We start from the raw sequence: 25,771 nt of genomic DNA, 5'->3' as shown, positions 1-25,771 counted from the left end.
GAGACTTCTACTACTAAACAACAGCTAATCATTGAGCTTTCTTCGCATAATAAATGCTACAAACGCCAAAAGTCACACAGCCTCTGTTAGTACTCACGTGACTGTTTGCAGGCAGTCAGACGAGCTGTTTATTCTTACTGCTAATCAGGAGGATCCTGCAGTGGTTTGAGGTTATCTGCTAACATCCAGTTCGATATAAGCTCTCTACCTGACATGGAGCACTAATTCAATTACACTTTCTACTGAACACGCTCTCTGAGTCTCCCAGGAGGCCTTTGCTGTCAGGAGTGTTGTTATGTAAAACCTTTCAGTCCAAGATTTCTCAAGTGATTCAAGGTAAAGGACGCTCACCTTTACAGTTGAGCAAGAAGTACTGCATGTCGTGGCTGAATGAAACATCCATATAGCCGCACTTGAACTCACAGGACAAGCAACAGCGGTTGAATGGAGCGATTGTGTCAGCACTGCAGGATGGCACAGAGTAAATAATGTACACTTGAAGCAGCACTTAAAAAAAATCACCAAGATGACTTTAACTAAAGCGCTACCTGTACAAGTGCCGCCGTTTGGGGTCATCCTCCGTGCTCAGGAAGTAACTGTGAATCATCCGAACACTGCTGTCAGATAACAAGAGAGCCAGGACTGCATTTAAAAATGTGAAAGCATCTTAAGGTCTTACATGAGGTTTCTTTCATGATTGTAGGCCAAGATCCTGGTCACATCCCAGTCTCCAGAAGTTAGGGACTGAAGTATGTCTGTGCTAGTGTTGGGCTAAAGGGAAGTAACACAAATTAGACACTCACGCAACAGGACGAAGGAAAAATATTACAAGCAAAGGTTTAACATTACGTACCAGAGATGTGGACATGGAGATGTGGAAAAACTTTCCTCTGCCACCCTGAGGGATCGCCCTGGTGAAGAAGAACTTGTATCCATCTTTGGAAAAGAGCGGCGGCTCGTTCTGAAGAGAGGAGAGAAGTTACAAAAACGTGCCTGCAGGGCTTTTTATATCTTTGTCTGTTTACGTGTTCATGCACACACGGAATAAAAAAAGAGTCTTTTTTTTTATCCAACTAGACTTCTCCGTCTTTCATCACATACCTGTCGGTGCAACCAACTCTCACTCTCATCCTCATGTTTCTGAAAAGATAAAAGGATCTGAGCTGAAAGCTTAATTCAGCAAATAGGAGGGAAATGAAAAGATACATCTCAAAAGGTTTTACATTTACAGTTATGTAAAAAAGAAAGCTTTCACAGGATTGCACAGTCCTGTGAAAGCTTTCTTTGTGCCGATATGTCGTGTTTGGTTTTCGTCAAACATTATGGCCACTTTGGTCTTGACTGTGCGGAGGACATTATCCCAGAGGTTTTGTAGTTTGTTAAGATACAACTTTGCAAGCCTAGCTGTGCAGCCGTATTCTTTTTAGAGAGAAGAGATTTTCTTCTGGCAACCTTGCAGAAAAGCTATACTTGTTCATCTTTTTCTAATTGTATCATTTTGAAATTTAACATTTAACATAGCTCTTGGATTTTTTTGACATTTCTCTGTGACCTTGGGATGCATTTGCAGGGACATCCTCACTAGAGAAGACTGGTGACTATCTTGAATGTTTTCCATTTGTGAATAATCTTTCCTACTCTAGAATGATGGACAAACAATGGTTTGCAAATTGTCTCATAGCTCTTCCCAGATTGATGAGCAACAAGAATTACTTCTCTAAAATCACTGCTGATGTTGGTCCTCCTTGGCACTCTGTTAATACACAACTGAACGCTTCAGACCAGCAAACTGCCAAAACCTCTGCTTTTATAGAGGAGCTGATGATCAATTTATCATCTGTATTTGAGCGGTGGCACTTGGCTGCTCGTTTCCATCTTAATTCCTAAGGAAGCAATAAGGGTGTACTTAATTTGTGTAAAAGAAAGCTTTCAGAAGACTGTGCAACCTTGTGAACAATCTCTATTTCACGTCACTGTATATTCTTGCCAAAAAATTAGACAAACAAACACAGTCTCTCTCTACTTGATGCTGTTGGCTATATATAACTATAGTATATATGACAGTGCCAGACAAGACTCTCAATACCAATCTCATACATGCAAGTGTGGCCAAAAAAAACAAAACAAAACACCTGACAGATCACAGCTGGGATTTAAACTGATGAGCTAAAGCAAGAACAATGTGACTTTGTGATGCGTGATATGAAAGTTATGGTTTGTGCACATCAGCTGGAGTCTAGAAGAAGCTTCTCTTTCAGTTTTATGTAATAGGTTGGACAGGAATAATTAAAACAGTGATACACGACTTAAAGAAACCAGCATCTTTGCATAAATATCAGCCAAATGCTGGAAACTGTTGTCTCCATCCACAGTGTTTCTGAAGATCACTCTATAACTATCAGTCTACATCAGGTGTATCAGACATAAGGCCCGGGGACCAAGACTACAGTCTAGCCAGGTGGAAGCGTCTGGATAATGTTTTTTGGACTTTAAATAGTATTCTCACAATATTTTCTTACTGAAGACTGCCACCATTGGCATTCAAGCTACATCAAAGTAATTAGATAAGCAATAACAGAAAACGTCCTTTTTTCAGTATGGGAAATAATGTGAATTACTATCAATGAACTTTTTCTGTAATTTTCTGTAAAAAAACTGAGACATATGGTATTAAATGTACAGTTAAACGTCTTCAGACTGACAAAGAGGGGATTTTCACTCAAGATTAAAATGGGTTGTATGAAGCCCACCATATGAAATGTTTCACATGCCTGCTTTCTATATTGCTTATTGTGTAAAGTGAAAAAAAAAACTTTTATGGGGATTTAAATAAGCGACTGTTTCACAAGAACACAAGCTCCTTGTCTCACGCTACAGTGAAAGATATTCACCACGATGAATGCTTGTTAAAAAACAGCTGGACAATGTGTTATACATAGCAACCTTACTCTTGTAGGACTAATGGTGCCCTTGTCAGGACCTATTTTTCTCTAATGAGTATCTGCAGCAGCAGTTTGATGTTTGATTCAAAATAAACTACAGTGTTTGTGTTTATCGACATGAAAAACATGTAAGCCAGGGTTATTTCCAGTCTTCTCCCAGGAAAACACTGAATGTCACAAGTGGAATACTTTAACACAACGGGGAAAGGGTGGCAGCTAATTTCACACTTTGTTTCACCTTAATGCAGACTCCAGTGGTCGCCTCACACAGTGTCAAGATGGAGTTGTTCTGGGCTCTGTTCAGCCAGTTGACAGCCAGTTTGGTGTTGGTTGCCCATTTCACCATGGTGATGTAATATTCCCTCCTGGAAAAGCAGAAGGTGAGAACACATGACACCTCTGACAAGCAGCACTGTCTCCTTTACGAAAATATATCCCGGTGCTTGTTACTTTATACACAGCGAGGCACCTTCAGATTCAGTCACTCACCCTATCCGGGGGTCATCAGGTTTCTTCATCGCTACCGTGTGCAGAGGACCGTGGAGGCTCACCACTGACAGGTGCACTACAGGGTTTTCTTCTCCAGCCTGCAAGGAAATTAGATACCGAAGGTCAGAAGCTTCAATAACTGATCTTTTTGTCCTCTTGAGGGAAGTTCACTGGCATCTCTCATAATTCTGATGCGACAAGCTTGTTAGTCACAGGCTTCTTATTTGCACACTGAATAGTCTCGGTTTGTGCCTTTCAGTCTTGTTTCAGCACGTTTAGGTCACACAGTTTATTATCAGTTTCTTTAAAACAACGGCTCATTTTAATCACAAGCTCTTTTTGGATAACGGGGCTTAAATGAAACATTACATGAATGTTCTCCCTGAACTGCATATTAAGCATCGTAATTAACTTCTTCCTCTAAATCTGTCATGGACACAGGCTTGAACCATTGACTCCTTCTCAAAGGACCAAAATATTTTGCCCATAGTTTATTAATCTTTTGGACAGATCACTGATGAGCAGAGAGAAATGAGTCTGAATAGACCTGCATTTTCATTGTAAAAACTATGAATTCGTTAAGCTGTAAGATTTGCTGGTCGGGACTTGCCTTTGGGTAATGATAGTCAAGACTCGCGGGATATGGCGCTCCAGTAAAAAACGGCACTTCCATTTTTGGCACCAGCGTGTCATTGATGGTCATGTAGGCCAAACGCAGTCCATCTGGAGACCACCAGTGAGCTATGTGGGTCTGCAGGATCTCCTCTGTAAAACAAATCAACAACATATTATTAATATACATTTCTAAACGTGGCAAAATACTGTAGTTCAGTCTATTACTGGCGTATTCTCCTTGAAACTGGTTAATATACCCAATTATTCGGGCAGTGGGGTGAACATCTTTTCTTAACAAGAAAAACATGATTATTAGAAAAGGGCTCCATACTCGCTCTGCTTGTATTTCAGTCCAAGAGTTTTCTTTTGCCTGTGGGTGGCATTTAACCCAGCAGGGGGCAGAAGAACTCTGTGAAAAGCATGTTCCAACACAGACTGATCAGTCCAGCCTTGATGAGGACATTTTGATTTTGTTTTCCAACTAGCCAATCTTGTTTTTTTGCTGTCACAGCTGGCAAAGGAAGCCATTCACACAGAATTTGATTGAATTTTCACTCTATGGCAGAGGGTAATTTGTTGCAGTGCAGCTTGATTTTTCGAGGTCAGCGCCCGAATAAAACCAGCAGAGACTCTAAAAAAGCATAATTCAATGAATCTATTGTTTTATGAAGGCCAAAGCACTAAAAAGACCTCTGTTATGAAGCTCTGCATAGATGCTATAATTTGTTTCCACATAAAGATGGGATAGTTATCCATTTCTCACATATTCTCTGTGAGAAATCAGTGGAGAGGTTGACTGTGCAGCTGATGTTTCCCTCTCTTTCGGTTGCGGCTGGCCAACCCTCCAGTCACAAAAGAGACGCCACATTTTCGACCAAATTCCACAGATCTGCAGACGTTAATGACATGAGAAAAAACAAACCCACGCGCTGTACTCATACGAGAGCTCATCTATTCCACCTCCCCAAACCTGCAGCTCGACAATTCATTGTGAAAGTCTTTCCAGCATCTCATGACTTCACTATCTTTAATTTCCTGATCAAAGGTAGAGCTCGTGTTGGTTGATGCTCTCTTATGACAAGTGTGGAATTATTCCTACCACTATTGATCAGCATCAAAGGCCCACACATAATTATTCCTGTCTGAGAACTGTTTAAGCCCACAAAACTACGTCTGAAAATCAAAAGAGAATTGTGATGCTTTAGCAAAAATGTGAATCATTAAATATTCCACTTGATATGATAGTTCGTACATAGAAATTGCATGTTTTCTTCAGCGTGATGCACAGCCCCTCATTTCTTTGCATTTTGGCGTGATCACCATTATTCTTTCGCACAGCCTAAACTCTCTATATTTGTCCATTTATATCTCTCGTTCAACACTTAATTTTATATGACTGCTTTGTCGTCTACTGTATACACGCTGCTATGACAATACAATTCCCCTTTGGGATTAACATTGTTTCAATAATGTTGAGATCCAGGCCATGAGGAGGCCAATCCATGACTGATAGTGTTCAAATGTGTTTGTTTTTGCTTTTTTTTTAATGCAATCAAAGAACTGGGAATATTTTTACTGCTCTGGCCGTGTGTTTAGGGTCATTGTCATGCTGGAAAATTAAGCTGTTGCTATTGACATGCCTCCCAGATTATGTTGGTGAATCTATAATTTGATGGCATTTTTCTGTGTCCATCATTTACCATGTAATCAGTTTTGACAAGATCCACAGCAGTGAGTGTCTGCTGGCTGTAGACACTAACTGTTGGGAATCTCTCCTCATGATTTGAACTAAAAATGTAAAATTTGCATGAATGGCTCCATAAGACCTGTTGCTATTGATTTTGTCCAGTTCTTGTGTGATTTGATATACCTCAGCCTTTTCTCCATGTTATCCCCCCTTCGTGACAGCCGTCTTTCCGCTGAGACCCGATGAGGCTTCTGATTTTACTGATCATCTGTTTTATAGGGTTTTTTTTATATACTCCTTTTTTGTTCCTGCACTTTTTAAGGACATGTTGCACACCATGCTGAGATATCCCAAGTTTCCAGCTAACAGCTCTTTGGGAATCACCTTGCTGGTGGGAAAAAATACTACTTTATGGCTGTCAAACTGTGTTATCTTTGGCATTTTCATAGATGCAACTATGAAAATGAGAAAAGCTGGAGATTTGTCCCTCAAAACCAATTTTTTTTTAAAATAAATGACAAAAAAGTCTGACTCCTTGGAAGTAAAATATAAAGAAATGAGGGAAGGCTCAAGACTTTTGCACAGTACTGTGAGATTTAAAATGTATATACAGTTAAACACCTTAATAGATGTTTAAAATGAGTAGCATTTCCTTGAGCCCTTATAAGTAAATTCAATGAAAAAACAGTAAAAACATTTTAAAGTTGAATGTACAGCCTTCCAGAAATGAGGCAACCTCACCTTGAACCACATTCATACAACTTCTGCCAAATCCTTCTGACCTGAAGAGCACAGTGTGCACTGTGAACACTCCAAGAAATGCGTGGGAAATATACATAAGCTGCATTGTCTCTGTTTTTGTGAGACAGTGTGTTATCCGCAGATAAATCCTTACAACACAGCAGGAAAACACAGCAGGCAAATCTTGCTTCGGCTCTGGTAATGGATTACTTCTTTCATGTCATCTTCTGTGTCTCCAACAAAGAAATAATCCCATTAATGAAAAACCGATTAGAGCCGACCCTGAAGCAGTTCATGCACTGTAACAGAATTTCTCTCGTAATAATTGGCATTTTGTAATTATATTTGCCCTGCATTATTATCCCGGCCCCTCCTCCCCCGCAATAAATCCACAATTAATAGAAATAACAATGCAGAAGTCTAAATAAAATTACCTTCAAACTTCAAAAGATTATTCTCAAACATGACAATGCATCTGTAAACAAAACCGTAATCAAGAGGTATGTAATTACAATGTCTGTCCCACATATGCTGTAATCGGGAAATGTCTCATATTAAATCGCAAATATGTTGGCTTTTGAACATCTGCTGAGTGAGATTGCAGCGCTGCAAACATGAATTAATTAAAATTGCCAGAACGCAAAACGCAAGCTATGCGAAGACTAAAGGAGGAGGTGCGCTGAGATGTAGCCAGCTGCGTGCTTTCAAATGGAATCACGCACACAAATACACAACACGCCGTAGGGAGAGGCAGGTGTCAAAAGACTGGATTAAAATGGTTTTCAAGTGTAGCCGTCGAAATGCAGTACATATTAAAAAGTTTCTTGAAGCCGCTGACCTAAAGTTTACTTTCATTCTTGTGTTGTTCAGGCGGCAGGCTGGGAAAATACACAAAACAACCTCACAAACTAACACCCAGCAACAAACAGCAGGTAGATGAAGTTAGTGACTACCTGGTGAACATAATGAGTGCATACCCAGATGTGGCAAGCAGCTGTTGGGAGCGAAAAAAGCTCTATAAATCTTCCGTGGGCAACACTACCTGTAGCACCAAACAGAAGACACAGCTGGCAACTGAATTAGCTGGTGAACCCAACAGAGCACATAGATGCTAAAAAGAAAGATATTTGGATTTCAGTAAAGAAAAAACCCCAAAAACAAGTGAATAATAAACTTGCCTTCACCGGCTGGATAGAAACACAACTGGAAGTAAATGCACATGTTGTTATTATGACTTCAACGTGATAACACTGGAGGTGGAAGTATTTATGGCTTATTTCTACTGTATCCAACAGTCCAAAAAACAACTAAAGAAGATTTAAGAGGAAATCTAGATGCTACAATTCAGTTCACTTCAATTTTATTTATACAGCACCAAATCACAACAACAGTTGCTTCAATGTGCTTTATATTGTAAAGTAAAGACCCTGCAATAATACAAAGAAATGGAGGAAACACCGACAATCATACGATTGACTTGAGCAAGTACTTTGGTGACAGTGGTGACAGAAAAACTCCCAACAGGAAGAAAGTACTAGTAGTACTACTGTACTACTAGTACAGTAGTAGACATGCATACCCTACAGTAGTACAGTAGGGTGCAGACTATTAACATGACAATCTTTAAAGCAAAAATGAACATGTTTAAAGGCTGTTAAATGGTCTCTATAGCTACTTGAATTAAGTACATCCATACTACCTCTATGGGAAATATGAGGGTAAGTAGCAGCTAGATGCTGCTAATCAAATGAAATTGATTAAATGATCAGCAGCAACTCTCAACACAATGCCACAATCTTCCCAGCAGTGGAATTTTCAGCAAATTCACCCCAAAGTCACGCTATACCAAGCTCAGAGAAACTGCAAAAAACCAAGAGCTAAATCTCAGATTCTAAGGGCCTCAGCTAGCATGTTAAAAGTTAAAGTTTCTGACAGTACAAATAGATAAAGATCGAATGGTTATCTTCGGAAAGGTCAAAGCCTCTTCTCTTTAAAAAGAACATGGCAGACCAGCTTAGGTTTGCAAAAGTGCATCTGAGCAAAACCCCCAGATTTCTGGAACAATGTCCTTTTGACAGATGAGACCAAAGTGCAGATGTCTGGCCATAATGCACAGCACCGTGTACTGCAAAAACCAAACACAGCATATCAGCACAAACACCTCATACTAACTGTCAATTGCAGCCACAGGGCATCTTGCAGTCACTGAGTTGACCACAAGCCTCTCTGTATAGCAAAATGTTGTCAAATCTGAAGATATCTGTCCAACAGCTGAAGCTTGGCCAGAATTTGGTCATGCAACACAACAAGCACGAGCAGTAAATCTGCAACAAAAGGGCTGATTAAGAAAAAAACCCCAAGGTGCTGCAATGGCCGAATCAAAGTCGAGACCTCAGCCTGATTGAAATGCTGTGGCAGGGCTGTAAGAGAGCTGTGCATAAACTAATACCAGCAAACCTCAGCGAACTGAAACAACCTAATATTGCACAACATTGCAAGAAAATGATAAATTTACAGAAACGTATTGGGGCTAAAGCTCTTTCTTCAAGCTATTGAATCATGGGCTGTGCTTACGTGTCAAGACAATTTTACAGAGGGTGATTAATTTTCTTAAACATGTGTAATATTACATGTTTGGCCACTGTGAGTGACAGCTAGGTGGTATTTTGTTCTGTTCACCATTCGGCTCTTTTCAGACACAGAGCCGGATGATTTTTCTAGTAAGTAGGTTTTGTTTTAGGCTTATTTGTTAGCGGGTGACCACATTTTATGTCTCTAATGGACCTTGCTGAACAAGCTAACTGGGCAACACTTGCATTAGTTAAAACTGTCCTTATGCTACCCTATCAACAGAATATGTCCATGTCTGATTTTTAAAAATCCAAATCGCACTGAAGACAGAATTTCTCAGACATTTTAAAAATAATCCAGAAATCAGGGGACGGCATTACAGTGACTATGTCCATCTTTTCTATTCAGTCTATGCTCTTGGCGCAACAAATCCTCAATGTGAGAAAGAGAAAAAGCTGGACAGACCTCTACAGATTCCTCACCTAAACCCCATGCAACAACACTGGGCTGTTGTTGCATGGGGCCCAGATAGACATATACCCAGTATAATAAATGCTCTTGGTCCTCTTTCAACGTTTGTAAAACCATCTGTCAGGAACTTAGGGATTATCCTTGATCCTGCTCTTACATTAGATAGTCATGTTAAATCTCTTGTTCGGTCTTGCTTTTATCATTTAAGAAATATTTCTAAATTGAGCTCTATTATATCCTATACCGAACTGGAGATTGTTATTCATGCTTTTATCTCTTCACGACTGGACTATTGCAATTCCCTGTTTACTTGTTTAAATAAAGGTTCTTTGGAGCGTCTGCAGATCGTTCAGAATGCTGCAGCAAGACTTTTGACGAAAGCTTCTAAATTTTCACATATAACACCGTTGCTCATGCAGTTACATTGGCTTCCTGTTGAATTTAGAGTCCAGTTTAAGATTTTGGTTTTAACTTTCAAGGCTCTTCAACAACAAGCACCACCATATATCATTGAACTTTTACAGCCCTATGCCCCTAGTAGGTCTCTGAGGTCGAGTAGTCAGGGCCTACTTGTCATTCAGTATACGAGACTGAAAACTAGGGGTGATAGAGCTTTTGCTACTGTGGCCGCCAGACTGTGGAATTCCCTTCCTCAGGACTTACGATCCGCTGATTCATTGATTACTTTTAAAAAACAGCTAAAAACACATCTTTTTAAAACTGCCTTTTGCTAACTTTGTTTGTATTTTGTCTTTTTAATCTGTTATATCTTGTAAAGCACTTTGTGATCTCTATCTAGAAATGTGCTATATAAATAAAATTTTACTTACTTACTTACTTACTTAAAATCAATTCAAATGCAGTCAACATCACAGTCCAACCTCACTAAAGCCCCTGTGGCTCACTGGGACAAAATCCCCATACCCAGCATCTGAAATGTTGTAGAAAACCTTCCTGAAAAGCAGAGACTTTATAATAACATATTAGCTGGCCTGGTTTCGAAATGAGATGTGCACTGAGCCCTTGCAATTCATTCTCAGAATCCATAATTGAGTTCAACTTCAACCACTCGTTAAAGATGAAAGAAATCCGTCTTTGATCTGAACTCTGAAGAAAATTCCAGCATTTGCAACATAAAGGACTCAATATTATTTCAAGTGTTGTTGTATTTTGGTACGACCTTTTTTTTTTTTAAGTCATCTTACCCTCATACAGCCAGTCAGTGAGGCCATTGAAGACAACTCCTTCTTTGCCAGTGGACACCAGGCGGATCGCTCGACTCTCTACAGTCGTTCTGTAGTAGATGTTGTTTTCGAATATGAAGACCTGGACAAAAAAAGGTGAAAGAGTAGCCATCATCATTAATATTTCTTGTACTTTTGCATTAAAAAAATTAAATCTTTAAGCCAAAAATGTAAGAGTTTTTTTTTTTTTGTAATAACAACACAACATTATCTTAATCCAAGCTGATACACTCTCAGTCAACACCTGCTTAATGCACGAGTGTTAAAAGAAATCTCCCTCATTATAGTTCACACTGGGTTCCTCTTCAGCTCAGCATGAAACCATTTCTGTTGCTAATCAAGGCGCTGGAATCGGCTTTGGCCCTGCAGGCACACATACATTGCTAAAAACATATGTAGATGCCAGCTGATGACCCCCCCGCCTCCCGCCTTGCTCATTGAGAACTCCGCGCTGTCTGCAGGGGGTCGGCCGGGATTGAGCTAAATTGCTGGTTATACTGCTGATTTAAGCCTCTGGCACCCACAGAGGCATCGCCTGAAGGAATTTAGACGCATCGCTGTCAGATGAGCGTGGGACACTTAAAAACCTCTGTCTATAAACTGTGATTTCACCGCTTCAACAGGTGCCAGTATGAAGCAGATGAACGCAAGACTGTCTGATGTCTATAGTTCAGGTCGTGATGGTGTGACTAGCCTGTCAGCTGTACCCTCTTCAGTGAAATTTAAGCCTCACATCACTCATAAGATGGAGGAAAACAGAAAGACAGAAGTCCTTTTAGCTCTGATCTTTGGATGCTATTGAGCAAATCAAAGTTTTATATTGTGGGATTAACATCTGAGGAAAACAGATCAATGCAGGGCAGTCTAAAAAGGAGGGAAGCTGGCAGTTGGCGAGTGTTACAAAGCAGCCGTGGGACAGGATTCAAAGAGTTACATAAAATAAAATAAAAAACCCTCAGCCAACCAAATGATTAAAAGACATGCATTAAATTTCAGGGTTGAGATTTACTTTCAGAACAAAACTGATACAGTCATAAATAATACTGAATGGACTCTCAGAGCTACAATTGTAGGGCATCCATATCTGGACTCACACTCACTTGCTTGGTGATTTTTAATGTTCAAGGGAATTAGATGAGAGAAAAGAGTGAAAGTGCAAAAAGCCAAAAGATAGCCATTTCAAAAGGGCAGAGATGAAAGCAGCAACATCAAAGCTACCTGAGCAGGGCGAGCAGCATGGTTGCTCATTTGTGTTGTTGCAGTTGCATGCTGGGATGTGTGCTGGTGAGCGAGAAGTTGCGAGACGTCTAATTTTGTCAAATAAAACTTCCACTGGTCATTTTCCCTTAAATCCATCGTCTTATTTGTGTCAATACAATCTCTTTTCCCGCTCTATGTGTGTGTATGAGTGTGTGTGTGTGTGTGCGCGCATTGACCCAGCCTCACTGATTGCACCGTCATGGTGGAGTAATTGCTTGTGGTTTAATGAGGGGAACGTCACAGGATTCATCTCCTGGCTCCTCTCACTGTACATCTGATGCTCGGCTGCATGCAGGCACAGGCACAAACACACACGGCACATTTTTCTGTGCTGATGAAACACTTGATGATAAATTGCTCCACTTCTGATAAACTTAATGGGAAATCATTATATTCACAAACTGTTATGGGGAAAAAAAAGAAAACACATCTCCGGGTCACAGAGAGACAAAAGACGAGAGCTCATCTCATTTTTTTTTCCTTTCCTGCACAACCTTGGTAGTTCATTAAATCAAACGCAGAGCTACAGTAACAGCTATGCGAGAGGAACAATCAGATACATTATTACCATATGCAAATTCACCTGCTTTCTTCCCTCGGCAAAAGGCAAACTCTCATCACACACTTGAAATGTTAATATTTTCTCACAGCCATGTATCTGTAATTTAAGCAAATGATACGATAAGAGCAATTACAGCACAAAGGAAAAGCTTTGAAGTAAAAGCCGATGAAACGTGGGGCCGTAACTCGTTTAAGGAACACAATCTAAACAGAAAAATAATTTAAAGTCAACAAGGGAAAAATGGAGTAAGTGAGAGAATGAAACAAAACACCATCAGGCGCTGGATCGATGAAACTTTTAAGCTCAGTAAAAGACGGGCTAGCATTTTTCATACAACAAAACCAAGATTGTGTCAACACAATCTAAATATACAGTTTTGTATAACATAAAAAGGCTAAATGAAGAGCTGTGAGAGCACAGAGCTGTTTAAGAAGTCTCTCAAACAAGTGTTGACAAAACAACATGTCGCCCAGCGCAGCACTGTTGCTTGCTAACTTGTTTTTAATAGTTTTTAAACAATAGAAAAGCTCAGTAAGGAATAAGCCATAATGAGCTTCAGCTAAGCAGGTAAATTGCACGACAGATTCAGCGACGTTCCACGTTTTTCTTTCAGGATATATAATGACAATAGGCAGTTGCAGGTAAGCATAATCATTACCAAGAATAAAAAGATACACAAGTTAATGAGGAAACTGTGCCACTAACGATCGAGAACCAGGTTTTTTTTTAGTGTTTTGTGATCCTTTATAAACTTTATAAAGTCGCTTACTGCTGCCATTCCTGGATGGCAGATCACTAAGAATCTACTAGGATCCTTGAAACATGATAACCAACAGTCATCAACCATAAAGAAACTGGATAACCATGCCCCCCTCAGTGATGGCTTTCTGAAAAAAGACAAACTCCAAGTGATGAGTGCAGCTGTGTCACAGAAAATTGCGCATGTCAAGTGCATTATTCCTGCAGTGCTTCAAGTCACTGGAGAAAAATGATGCACAAAAGTATGGATTCTATTTTTGGAGACTCTACATGTTGTAAACAAGTCTATATGACAGTGTGTTCAGTGCATTTTGTATGGTCACGAGATCAAATCAAATATATTTACATACATACATACACATATAGATATATATGTAAAATCCTTTTGGGGAATTAGAGGACTGTAAATGTACATTATATTGCCAAAAGTATTCACTCACCCGTTGAAATCTTTGAAACCAGATGTTCCAAACACTTCCACTTCAAATGGATGGAATGAATTTGAACTGTTGCTTGTAGACTGCTTCTACAAGCATTTATAAAGCTATGGAGCTCGGTGAGTCCCAGTGACAAGAACTCTTAATGCTTCAGTATACCAAGACATTTTGGACAATTGTATGCTCCCAGTTTTGTGGGAACAGTTTGGGGAGGGCCCCTTCCTGTTCCAACATGGCTGCACACCAGTGTACAATGCAAGGTCATTAAAGACATGGATGTAGAAGAACTTGACTGGCCTGCACAGAGTCCTGACCTCAACCTGACAGAACATCTTTGAGATGAATTAGAGCAGAAACTGCAAGTCAGGCCTTCTTTTCCAACATCAGCGTCTTACCTCATTGCTGTGTTTCTGGAAGAATGGTCAAAAATTCCCATAAACACCTCTAAACCTTGTGGAAAGCTTTCCCAGAAGCGGTGAAGCCGTTATAGCTGCAAAGGGTGGACCGACATCATATTAAACCCTATGGATTAAGAATGGGACGACACTCAAGTTCATGTGAGCGTGCAGCTAGACTTTTGGCAGTATGGTGTATGTTAGATATGGTTTCCTAAAATAGCTGATTTTCCATAAAAAATTATAGAACAGCTAAACAAATCTCTTGCTTCTAAGATCTGAGTCACAGCTCAGAGTTTTCATTATAAAAAAAGTTACAGATTGACCAACAGTATTTGACCTCTACTGAAGTCCATTAAAAACAGACAACTATTTTAATATTTGAGTGTTTCATTGAAAAAATAGTTTTAGTGATTCACAATAGCTGGAACTAATCCAGATACCTTTTTTTTTCTCAGTAGAGCTCATTTTAAATCCCTTTGTGTATGGAGAGACACATCTTTTAACTATGCTGAATCCAAGGACTTCTGTTTGAACATCATCATGGAACTATTTCTGTACTCTTCATGTTTTAAAAGGTAAAAGCAGCAAAACATGTTTTTCTTTTGTAAAAAAAAAAAAAAAAAAAAGGAAAAAAGAAAAAAGCAATTTTCTGTCAGTAAACTGAATGGAAATTCCAAATAGTGAGACTAAATTGAAGATTAAGAATTTGTTTCCATAATCATACAGACTGTCTCCAAGCAACGGGATCCTTGTACATGAGCTGCCCCCAAACGTGGCTGACATCACAGACCAACACGTGTGGAAACACGTGCCTGCTGACCTTTGTGACGACACTGGTGCAATGCAACCCTTTGCTCATTGCCGTAACCTTGAGGCTTATCTCCAGTCCTACACCCTCAAACATTTGAAGATGTGCCAGAAAGCCAACATATCCTCACCATGCTGTGGTCTAAAATGAAAACAGGCACATGCACACACATCATTGCTGTGTGTCTACTGCTCCTCTCCCAGCAACCTCATACTGCCCAAGCCAAGGGTTGTGCCACCAAGATGCCATCTGCCACTGTGTCTCTCACCGGCTCGCGAGCTGTCACAAAGCAAAGATCTTCTTGGCTGACATTGATGGAGGTCAAAGCAAAGGACGTTCACCTAAGAGATCTAAATGTGGTCATTACAGAGTGCATAAACCTTATTACCACAAGGTTTGGCTGTGCCACTGTGACAAGCCACTGCTGTGCCTCCTCTGTGAGGGCAGACTGATACTGACAGATCTCTACCTGCGAGCTAGAACTCAGGGAGTGTAATCCCAAGGGTACAGGCTTCTTACCAGCTGCTGGCCTTGGGGCCCCCATCCGGCAAACTGCAGGAAAGCTTCATGCACCTCAGGGGGATTTAAAGGCCACGTTTCCCTGTGAAGACAACACATCATGAGAACATACTTGCTGGTTTGTATACTGCATGCACATCACACGTGTTATATGCCAATATAAATGCACAGTCAGACAAAGAAGTCGTGTGCTTTTCAGCCTTGTTCCCTCACTGTAGGTTTCATCAATCAACCATGTCCTTTTTTTAGCACAAGCTGACTTTGCTTGGCTCGCTACAAATACAGAACAGTAGGGAACTAAGCAGACATAGATGGATGAAAGGCTAAAAAACAGGCCAAAAAGCTTCGCCCCAAACTAAAGTGAATTAAAAAGCATTCCCATAAGATTCTAGAGTACGCAGGTAAATGGCGCTGATGTCAGTGCCAGGCTACATATGGTCAGAGTAAAGACTTGTCGAGGAAGAGGACAGAAAGTTTGTACTTACTGTGTCACGAGACTGTAAATGATGTACTTCGCCTCATAGGAGTGTTGGTATTTCTGTGGAAGAAAACAAAGTTGCGGTCAGGAAAGGACAAAGTCTGAGAAAACAAAATATTTCAGCTAGATTTCTCACCGGTTTTACTTCAAAGGCAAACAGCACATGTTGCATGTCTGGAGACACTTGGTACTTGGCAGCTCTGGATCTATCCTGGATGGGATACAGACAAAAATACAGACACACTCACATCAGGAACACACTCAGTACAGCAGCAGCAGCAGATAGTAAAAGTTACTGTTCTTGGAGAAAATGTACTCACAAACAGCTGGTTTGGAACGACAACCCTTTGCTCCAAGGTGTCAATGTTAAGCTGGACAACATCCCCTTCCGCTGTACGATACAGCAGCTCATTGTCTTTGAATGAAAAACAAACACCAGAGGGTGAGATGATATTTCATACAGTTCCTGTTCCCAGATACAGACAACGAAAGTGCAGCAAGTATGGTTTTCCTGTTGTGTAATAATTACTGCGACAGGTCCCACCACAAGGGCAGTTCTCAGTATATACACTACAGGGGCAAAAGTATAAATCCACACCTTTAATCCAGTGTTAATTTTCCAAAGGGCTAGCCCCCTTGGGAAAAACTGGAAAACTGGGACTGTTGTGGAGGGTCCACGTCATCTCAGTCTTTGTATTCCGGTGTTTTCAGTCCTCTTGCCACAGGTGTATACGATCAAATATCTAGCCATGAAGCCTGCCTTTACAAACATCTGTGAAAGAATGGCTCTTTCTGAATTCAAGTGTCGTACTGTAATAGAAGGGCCACCGTTTGTGAAATTTCTTCCATCCTAGAGACTTCTCAATCAGCTGTAATTGGTATTATTGCAAAGCAGCATTAACATCAGCACAAAAACTGCATGCTGGGAGCTTCATGCCATTGGTTTCCATGGTTAAGCAGCTCCAGTAGGTGTAATATTTAGGTAGCCTGGTAGTACATGACTACCTGTAGACAGAAGTTGTCAACACAATAACAGTTTAAATAAAAGCATGGGTTTAGTATGACTACTAATTAGAAATAATGTAGTAATGACCACCTACACCACTCCACTTTAGTATCCAGTTTAACCTACAATTTGCCAAATGTTTTAAAATTTTTCTTGGATGATTTTTTGAGCACTTTGGGAACATAGAGGTGAAGCACAAAGACTGAAACTCAACATCATTACTGTTTAAGTTGATATGACAACATTACTCATCATTTATTTATGCATCCAACAGTTACAGAGCAATATAAATAACTTGGGGTTCATGGGAATATCTCTTTTTAGCCATCAAAGACTCAACCAAGTTCACCAGCTAGTTGCTTGTATAAATTATGGTTCCGGGCAGGTTATGTACAGCTAAGTGTTTTTAATGAAGCCAGTTGTAATTTAAAGCAGCAGTAAGCTGCCAAACAGGCCTTTCATCTGTTTTATATGAAAACTACAAGGTTTATCTTATGATCTAATAGTAATGAATTACGTATCTCCCGCTGGTCAGTGTTAGAAAGGCTCTAAGTATTCAATGTGCCAGCGACCTTAGTTTAGCACTGAGATTCATGTCTTCTTTCCTCTAAAGGGAAGTGTCTGCTGTACTAACTGTATTTTCTTCATCAGCCTGAATATTACAATTCACAGACTTGCATATCAATATCCTAAAGCTGATAATATCTGATTATAAAGATATAATAATAATAAAAAAAATTGTTACAATGAAAGCGGCTCTGCTCAGGCTGAAACAGGTAAGCAAAATACATTTTGTTACCATCTGTTTGTGTCACTCAAAAGCACTTGTCTCACATCCCATCATTGACAATTTTCAGGAACTACAGATGCATATAAAATGTGTCATTTTCAGCCAAATTTAATTAATTAATTTTATGAGAAACATTTCAGCTGGAAGTCATAAAGTTTGTTTTTACTATGATAAAACCCTGATTTACAAAAACTTAATTTGAAATATTAACGACTAATAAAGGCGCCACTATTTCAGTTATCTGCTACATCAGGCAAAGCCGTCATTGCTTTGTGTACTTCACTCATATGTATGACCTGTGATATGAATTTTAATTAATTGAAAAGTTTTATTTTAAAAGGTTCATGTAAAGTATTTGATTTTATTCATTACTAAAAAAAACAACAACACAAAACTGTCTTTTATCCTGTCTTCCTTCTCTCACCCCAACCGGTCACAGCAGATGGCCCCACCCCTCCCTGAGCCTGCTGGAGGTTTCTTCCTGTTAAAAGGAAGTTTTTCCTTCCCACTGTCGCCAAAGTGCTTGCTCATAGGGGGTCATATGATTGTTGGGTTTTTCTCTGTACGTATTATTGTAGGGTCTGCTTGCAATATAAAGCACCTAGAGGCGACTGTTGTTGCGATTTGGTGCTGTATAAATAAAATTGAATTGAATTGAATAGACTATCTTGCAAAGAAAGACCTCAAAATACAACCTTAGTGCAATAAAAATCAGTTCATCTGTGACTACAGCAACAAAAGTAATTATACAGTTCCAATTAAAGCTAACTGCATGGACATATTTATGGAAGCCTGAGAAAGCCACTGCTTTCTCACGCCACCTGGTAAGGACTCACCTGAACAAAGCAGAGCAAACTAGAGGACTGACCTTAAGCTGAAACATTGCTGTAGCAGTGGTTAGGAGGGACTGTGAAAGGCTTTTCTTTTCAGAGCAGGCCCCTCCATTTTATAAGGACTTAGAGGTCACGATGACCCAGCAGTCTCTAACAAGAGTCTCTCAAAATCTGTGCCTAGGATGCTCTCTCCTATCTAATATTAGAAACTCAGACAGTGATCTTGCCTAAATAACATTTCCACTCCTTCTAGACTAAAGGTGAAGGAGTTCTGTTAGCCTTTTCTGGATGATTGAGTAGATGTGGACAAATTGTAGGAGTGTAGAATGAATGCACCCTGTTGGGAAGTGACCTTCAAACTGTGTTGCAGTGTGTCATATCAACCTTTGTGGACATTTTTGCTCTCCCTTGTTTCTGCTGAGGTATGGGAGGAGCCGGATTGCCAAAAGGATTTGGGCAAAATGCATAATTTTGCAGTTTATGCAAGTTTGCATTGAGACAGGTTTCTGTGACAACAAGACAAGAAGAAGGACGTCGCGTGAAGCTGTCCTCTCGTCAAGAGTGAAGTGTTTTTCATGTTTGTCACACATCATGAAAAAGAAAAGAAAAACATTATTAGTGGCTCTAATGCTGATGACACGGCAAAGACCAGTGACCTGTGTTACCGATCACAAAACACTGATGAAGGAGGTATTTTCAAACATGAAAACATGCTGCCTAACACACACACAAAGTTTTTAAAGAAGACAAGAACTGAAAACACGGGCAGGGATGCTCGCTGAATGAAAACCACTGGAAAATCTTTGGATTATTTTAAAAGTGGAAGGTAGAGCAACAAAACCCCCGCAGCAAAGAACAGAAAAACATCTGCGAGAAAGAGGAGAACATTTCTCCTCAGTCTGGCATCATCTTTGCCCAAGAAGATTGAGTCCATCATCAAATATAAAGACGGGCATGCAAAATATAAAAGGATGGGAGTCTGCTGAGGAGGGATGTACTAATTTTTTGTTGTTGCTGCTGTTGGTTGCGAAAGGGCTCTGTTTAAAGTTGCCTTCACTCTTCTAGGGCTTTCTTGGGTAAAACTGGATTAAATGGATTGAATTTAATGAGGATGGAGTGAGTTTTGTTATATACCGTATGCTCTGTTCTCTGTGTGTATTTCAAAGATACGAGCGCTTCAGACAGACAGTGGGAGCTCTTTGTTTTAGAGATCAATCCGAAGGTCGAATACTTTGCCTTTGAATCGGAGTCTGTGAGAAACTCATAGGTGAGTCCAAAGACTACCGATGCGAGCGGTGATCAAAGAGCAGTGGGGATCAATTACGCACTGCTGTGAATGTAGCCCACAAAATATTGATGAGGACTGCTCAAGTGTGAGCTTGTCCCATCGGGTATCTTATCAGAAGGTCATTAGCGCCAAATGGGGGTTGATTGCATTAATGTAGCTGACAAGATGCAATGTCACATAATTGATTCCTGGAGTTTTGTCAGGTGCCGAGGACGTTTTCATCAGGGCTGTGAGCGAAGGGCACAGAAACACGCAAACTTAACTAATTATATGTTAATAAGCCTGTAATGTAAGTAATCAGTCGAACAATCTGCACAGTGGAACAAAAGGACAGATGTAAGGTCGTTTTGTGCTTGTGCGCTACATGAAAAGTAACAGCTGCATTTAAAAGTACGCATGCGAGTCTTCAGGTGTTTTCATGCAGTGTGTGTCAAGCTAATAACCGCAGTACGACTTTTACGAAGAGGTTGAACGCAGCACTTTCACTTCTCAAAGAAGATCTGAACATTGTTTCCTAATCAAGGCAGCCTTTCTGTATGACTGTAAGAACCATAAAGCAGAACTCAGATTTGCAAAAATTTCAGAAAATATAAATGTTTTATGACTCATCTTCTAGATTTGATTTTATGTCTGACCAAATATGCTTTTTCTCCCCCCTAATCAATCGCCTTCTTCTCATCTCTCGGCAAACAGAAATTTGAAAAAGTAGTGGATACAGAGAGGGGAGCACAAAAACAAACTACAAGCAATTTATTTTTTTTGTTTTAGACTTAGACTGTGTGTTTTTCATTGAGATACTTGATGAGTTAAAAGTTTATTGAAATCTGAATCAGAACTTTATTTTGAAGGTCCCAAACCTCCACCAAGGCAGCGCCTTCTCTGTGCAGTATTTACTTTTATGCGAACAGTATTGCATCAGCATTCATTTTGCTTTATTTACTTTATTCATTTTTACTTTACATAAGTTTGTTGAGCAACAAAAACAAGTGTGACGTAATATGCCGTTATGTAAAGTTATTCATATTTAATGTACACTACAACCATTGTAGCCCCTACAGCAGGAACGTCAAACTAATTTTACATCATCCCACTTTTATTTTAAGTGGGTTGGATCAGTGAGGCTACATGACAAATGTGTAAAATTACAGAAACCATTCTAGCAGTTCATTACCCAGACTATCCTGTAATTATAAAATATAGTTTTTGTTAATTCACAGAAAAATCTGGGGTGTTTTTTTGTTTCGTTTTTTAAAAACAGAAATTTCTAAAAGAAAAAAACAAGAACTTTTCTGTCATTTAATTGTGGATCTATCACTTAATTAGTTTGGTTTAATATGAATGGAAAACACTCAACATTTTCCAAATGTCCAGTGGACCAGATTGTAGTGATTGCCAGATTGTTTCTTGCCCCCAGGCCTTATGTTTGACACCCCTGCCCTACCCAAGTATCCACTCAGTGTCATAATGTAGCGCTTTAAATATTTAACACCCTGCTGAATGAAACTGAGAATGAAGTTCAGAGGGAAAAACGATTTGGATGAGCTATTAAAATCAGAGACATTTGTACTGGGTAAGCTAAAGCCAGAAGACAAAAGGGTAGAAAACACTGCTTTAATGTTTAACTTTGTTGTGCTTTTAAAAACTTCTTATACTATTCACTCTGTATGATATGAATCTTAAAAAGAAGTAACTACTGGTAACTTCTGTGGTCTGTGGCAACGCTTGCCATTTGTTTTGCTGTTGTTTACTGGGAGGGCATCATCAGTGCCACACATGCCAGCAGGATCAACAAGACTGGAATCATTATTGCCATCACTGGAGGCACTGAGTCAGTGAGAGACAGGGGGCCACTGAACATGGAAAACCCATCGCACCCACTCCATTGCACACTACAGAGGCAGCAGGGCTGACATGAAGAACACCTCAGGAAAAATCATTCCTCTGTAAAAAAAAAAAAAGTACAACAGCTCTCTTTTATTTGTGACAGGTGAACACGCCTGTCAGGACATAAAGACATCTCTGTATCAAACCTTCTTGCTGCTGTTTCTTATATTTATACTGTTCGTGTTATTTATTACAGGAGGCAGAACTGCAGGTGGCACAGTTGAAGGGGGACGAGATTAGAAATGAGTACATCAGAGGGACAACTCAGGTCGTGCAGTTTGGAGACAAAGTTAGAGAAGCAAGGCTGAGATGGTTTGGACATGTGCAGAGGAGGGATGGTGGATATATTAGACACAGTATGATGAATATGGAGCTGCCAGGCAGGAGGAAAAGAGGAAAACCTCAAAGAGTCATGGATGTGGTGAAGGAGGACATGCAGAGGGTTGGTGTGGGTGTGACAGAGGATGGTCGGGATAGAAGAGATGGAGGCAGAAGATTCTATCTATCTATCTATCTATTAGGGGTGCAACGATATTCGTATCGATATTGAACCGTTCGATACAGTGCTTTCGGTTCGGTACGCATATGTATCGAACAATACAACATTTGTAATTTATTTTATCAATTTTCCTTCTGACGATGCTGTCTGTGTTGAGCGCTCAGTGAATCTGTGTTCGACTACTCCGCCTAGGCTGCACTGTCCAGCGCAGATCCACTGAGCGCTCAACACAGACAGCATAGTCAGAAGGAAGAGCGCAGGGCAAGCTAGCGAGACAGAAGTTAAGCTCTCCTTGCAACAGGCAAATTGAACCTCATTCAGATCTGGCATTTGGAATTATTTTGGTTTTCATGTGACGTATGACCCTGAAGGTAAGCGAGTCATGGACTAAAGTAAAACAGTATGTTGGATGTGCCATGCAATGCTCAATTACATTGGTGTGAACTAGTGTGTTAGCGCAGTTAGCTCGTTAACGTGTTGGCCGTCTAGCCCCATGCACGGGGCGATCGGCGGTAGCTCGTTAACGGAGATTTGCCGTGTTGTGGCGTTAAGGTCATTTCAACGAGATTAACCTGAAAGCACTAGTGAGAACACAACGAATATGACTGCACATTTACGCCGACATCATCCTAGTGCAAAGACAAGTGGAAGCAGACAAAAAAAAGCAAGCATGCTACTAACTTTAGCCGAGTCATTTAGACAGCTGTTAGCACATGATTCTCCTTATGCTGCTGAGAATATAGCCCAGAAGAAGCGGATAGTATAGCTTTTATTTTGGAAAGAGCCATTTCTCTGTAATAAACTCTCTTTTCCAAAGATGAGTGATTCCTCAATCAGATACAGGGCTCGCAATATCGCTAGCCCGACATCCCGAAGCTAGCGATTTTTTCAGTCGGGCTACCAAAATCTATCTCTTCCCTGCCCGTCGGGCTATTGTAGGAAAAATATATGTCAATGCTTTTGCATTCTTTCAGAAATGTAGCTGGGTAATTATGTCATTGGCATCGGTGAGCCACTGTCAATATGTGACATATTGAAGTCGCGTTTGAATTTGCGCTTGTTTTTTTGCTTTCACTTTGCAATCGTGCGAACTGTGTATAGAGAGCGACAGCACTGATCTGTGAGTGATGATAATTTGTGCACCAATTCCTCTGACATCGTCTTATTAATCGTTAGCTTACTATGCAAACATGACAAGTGAAATCTCCCGCAGCAAGCTTAAACATGTGAGAGGTTGATCGCGCAGAGAATCGCTGAGCTTATGTGAGTGCGTGTGTAAAAGCATTTCAGTTCTGCTGAGCCAAATAAGACAGGTCAGGGTGAAGAAGTGATAGCCAAAGAAAAGCTTACCACAAAACGGAAAAGTTATGACGAATCAGACTATAAGGCAAAAAGAAAGTGCAGCTTTATGGTTTCATGGACAAAAGAATTTCTGTGGCTGCAATATGACGAGCTAAATAACCAGGGCTGCACATAAGTGGTCCGCAGGTGCGCATTCGCTGTCAAAATAAAAAACACGCACAAGGGTTAGGGTTAAATTTAAAAACTCTACTTTTGAGTTAAAATATATATTTATAATTTTAATAAATGACAAATTAAAAATGCATGAACATTTTTTTGTATCGAAAAAATATCGAACCGTGACACCAAAGTATCGAACCGAACCTAACCGTGAATTTTGTGTATCGTTGCACCCCTACTATCTATCTATCTATCTATCTATCTATCTATCATGATGCAATGTTATTATAAAGTTACCATCACAGGAACAAAGTAGTGCTGATTCAAGAACATAAAGCACTTCTCCTGCTGAACACCAGGGGGCACAGACTTAGCTTTTATGAGCTCAGGTAGCAGCTTCCTATTCTCTACCTTATTAAGGCAAAAGAGGACACAGGGACGCTGATTAAGTGTGCATCTTTTCACTTTGACTGGCACACAGCATGCTCAGTTTGTATTGCATGGCTTAAAGGCTGACTCCAAGGATGTAACGTGTGTTTAAGGTGAATAATCAGAGTTATTGTTTGTTGAACTAATTGTAATGTTTATTTGAGGTAGTGTGGAACTCCATTAGCTTTAGAAACAAGCAGGTTTAAAAATATTTCATATTTTATTTGCTCAGTTATATCAGTTTATTTGTGCTGTTGCACCTCGCTCAGCAACTTACTCAAAACCGATCCCTCATTTGTATCTTATCCTTATAAGATACAAATGATGTCCTTACAGGACAGTTCAATAAATGCAAAACTTTAGATATAGGAACACTGCACTCGTTAGCATCAGATATTTTGCACCATTTCTTTCTTTTTCCTTCATTTTGCTTTTCTTTGTTCTTTATGAATCATTTCTATGCCTCCCTTTATTGCTGGGTGTCTGGCTTTGGGCTTGCTCTAGCACGTTGGCTGTGTGTGACTTGACTATCTATTTTTCTTTTATGAGAAAATATATTCACTCTATTGTACTATACTGTATGGACAAACCAAGAAAATATGTTACCAATCAAAGTTTTTACAACATCTGAATAAATAGAGTTTTATTTTCTCTCTAGAAATCTTCAAATCCTAAATGAAAACTGTTTTTCTTCTCATCCAGCAGCCAAACTGATTTCATGATTTGAATTCTTTCTGCAATGAATATAAATCAGTGGTTTTGAAAAGGTCAGCACAAAAATGTGGTGTATCATTTGCAGGCTTTTTTTCTTTCACCCCTGCATTAATTTCATCCCAAACCAGCTTGAGCTGGACTTTCCATGTAATGAAGGTGTTTTGCTGCAGGATGAACCCTCGGGCTTCCTGCGTTACTCAGCTTTTCCCCATAATTTCAATGCCAATATAAACTTCTTCCTTCTGCACCACTATAGTCCTAATGATGTATCAGCAGGTTTAGTAACACAGGGTGTTCCAACACCTTTTGTAAGTGAGTGTTTTGTAAGTATTCAACAAAATGTTTGGACACTTTTGCAACAACTTTTCAAGGCTTCCTCTAACTCCAATGCTGCAGGAAATATGTTAGTTATCCAACTTGTTAATCGCTGGAAGAAGGCCGGACTTCTTTTAGAATTTATACGATGATACCCACATTTTTATTTTTTTATTTATTTTTTAAACCTTGAACAGTTTACAGTTATCGAATGCAGTTGAACTGCCTGAACTTGAATAATAGGTGGAAAAACCGGGCTGCTGCATGTACGTGTACGCCTGATTTTGATGCCGATGTTATGTTCTGTGTGACGGCTGTCATAAAGCGTCTGGATATGTTCTGTGTTTTGACACGAGAGACGGATTTTAAACGTCAAACACACGTTCGCTCACTCACCGCTCAGCCATTTAGCGTCCGGGTCATGGATGTGAAGGTCTGCACCAAAAATATCTTCTACGGTTACTTTCTTCTTAAGGGCCAGGCTGTCATCTTCACCTGTCAGAGCATTTCACAAAAGGATAAACATGCATAAATTGAACATGACACACAGAAGCCCACATATTTACGGTCA

The 25,771-nt window shown here is 39.9% G+C and overlaps 1 protein-coding gene across 4 annotated transcripts in view; it reads right to left on the bottom strand.

The window, feature by feature from the left end:
* LOC147308396 (A-type potassium channel modulatory protein DPP6-like) overlaps positions 1-25,771 on the bottom strand; it is a 97,238-nt gene that overhangs the window by 6,314 nt on the left and 65,153 nt on the right. For all 4 annotated transcript variants that reach the window (XM_086271988.1, XM_086271989.1, XM_086271986.1 and 1 more), the window contains 14 exons: positions 25,597-25,695; positions 16,302-16,396; positions 16,118-16,192; positions 15,989-16,041; positions 15,504-15,585; positions 10,722-10,842; positions 4,042-4,196; positions 3,432-3,529; positions 3,181-3,307; positions 1,102-1,140; positions 854-961; positions 680-771; positions 549-596; positions 352-464 (listed from right to left, as the gene is read on the bottom strand). In XM_086271988.1, the coding sequence (XP_086128114.1) occupies positions 352-464; positions 549-596; positions 680-771; positions 854-961; positions 1,102-1,140; positions 3,181-3,307; positions 3,432-3,529; positions 4,042-4,196; positions 10,722-10,842; positions 15,504-15,585; positions 15,989-16,041; positions 16,118-16,192; positions 16,302-16,396; positions 25,597-25,695 (1,305 nt within the window). The remainder of the gene's footprint in view (positions 1-351; positions 465-548; positions 597-679; positions 772-853; positions 962-1,101; positions 1,141-3,180; positions 3,308-3,431; positions 3,530-4,041; positions 4,197-10,721; positions 10,843-15,503; positions 15,586-15,988; positions 16,042-16,117; positions 16,193-16,301; positions 16,397-25,596; positions 25,696-25,771) is intronic.

This window comes from Aulonocara sp. 'chitande type north' Nkhata Bay, linkage group LG18 (assembly GCF_057382095.1).
Source record: "Aulonocara sp. 'chitande type north' Nkhata Bay isolate Kocher_YH1m ecotype deep benthic linkage group LG18, A_spYH_male_GT1.1, whole genome shotgun sequence".
NCBI classification, from domain to species: Eukaryota; Metazoa; Chordata; class Actinopteri; order Cichliformes; family Cichlidae; genus Aulonocara; species Aulonocara sp. 'chitande type north' Nkhata Bay.
The sequence above is the reverse complement of the archived record's forward strand: the minus strand, read 5'-3'. Positions and strand labels throughout refer to the sequence as shown.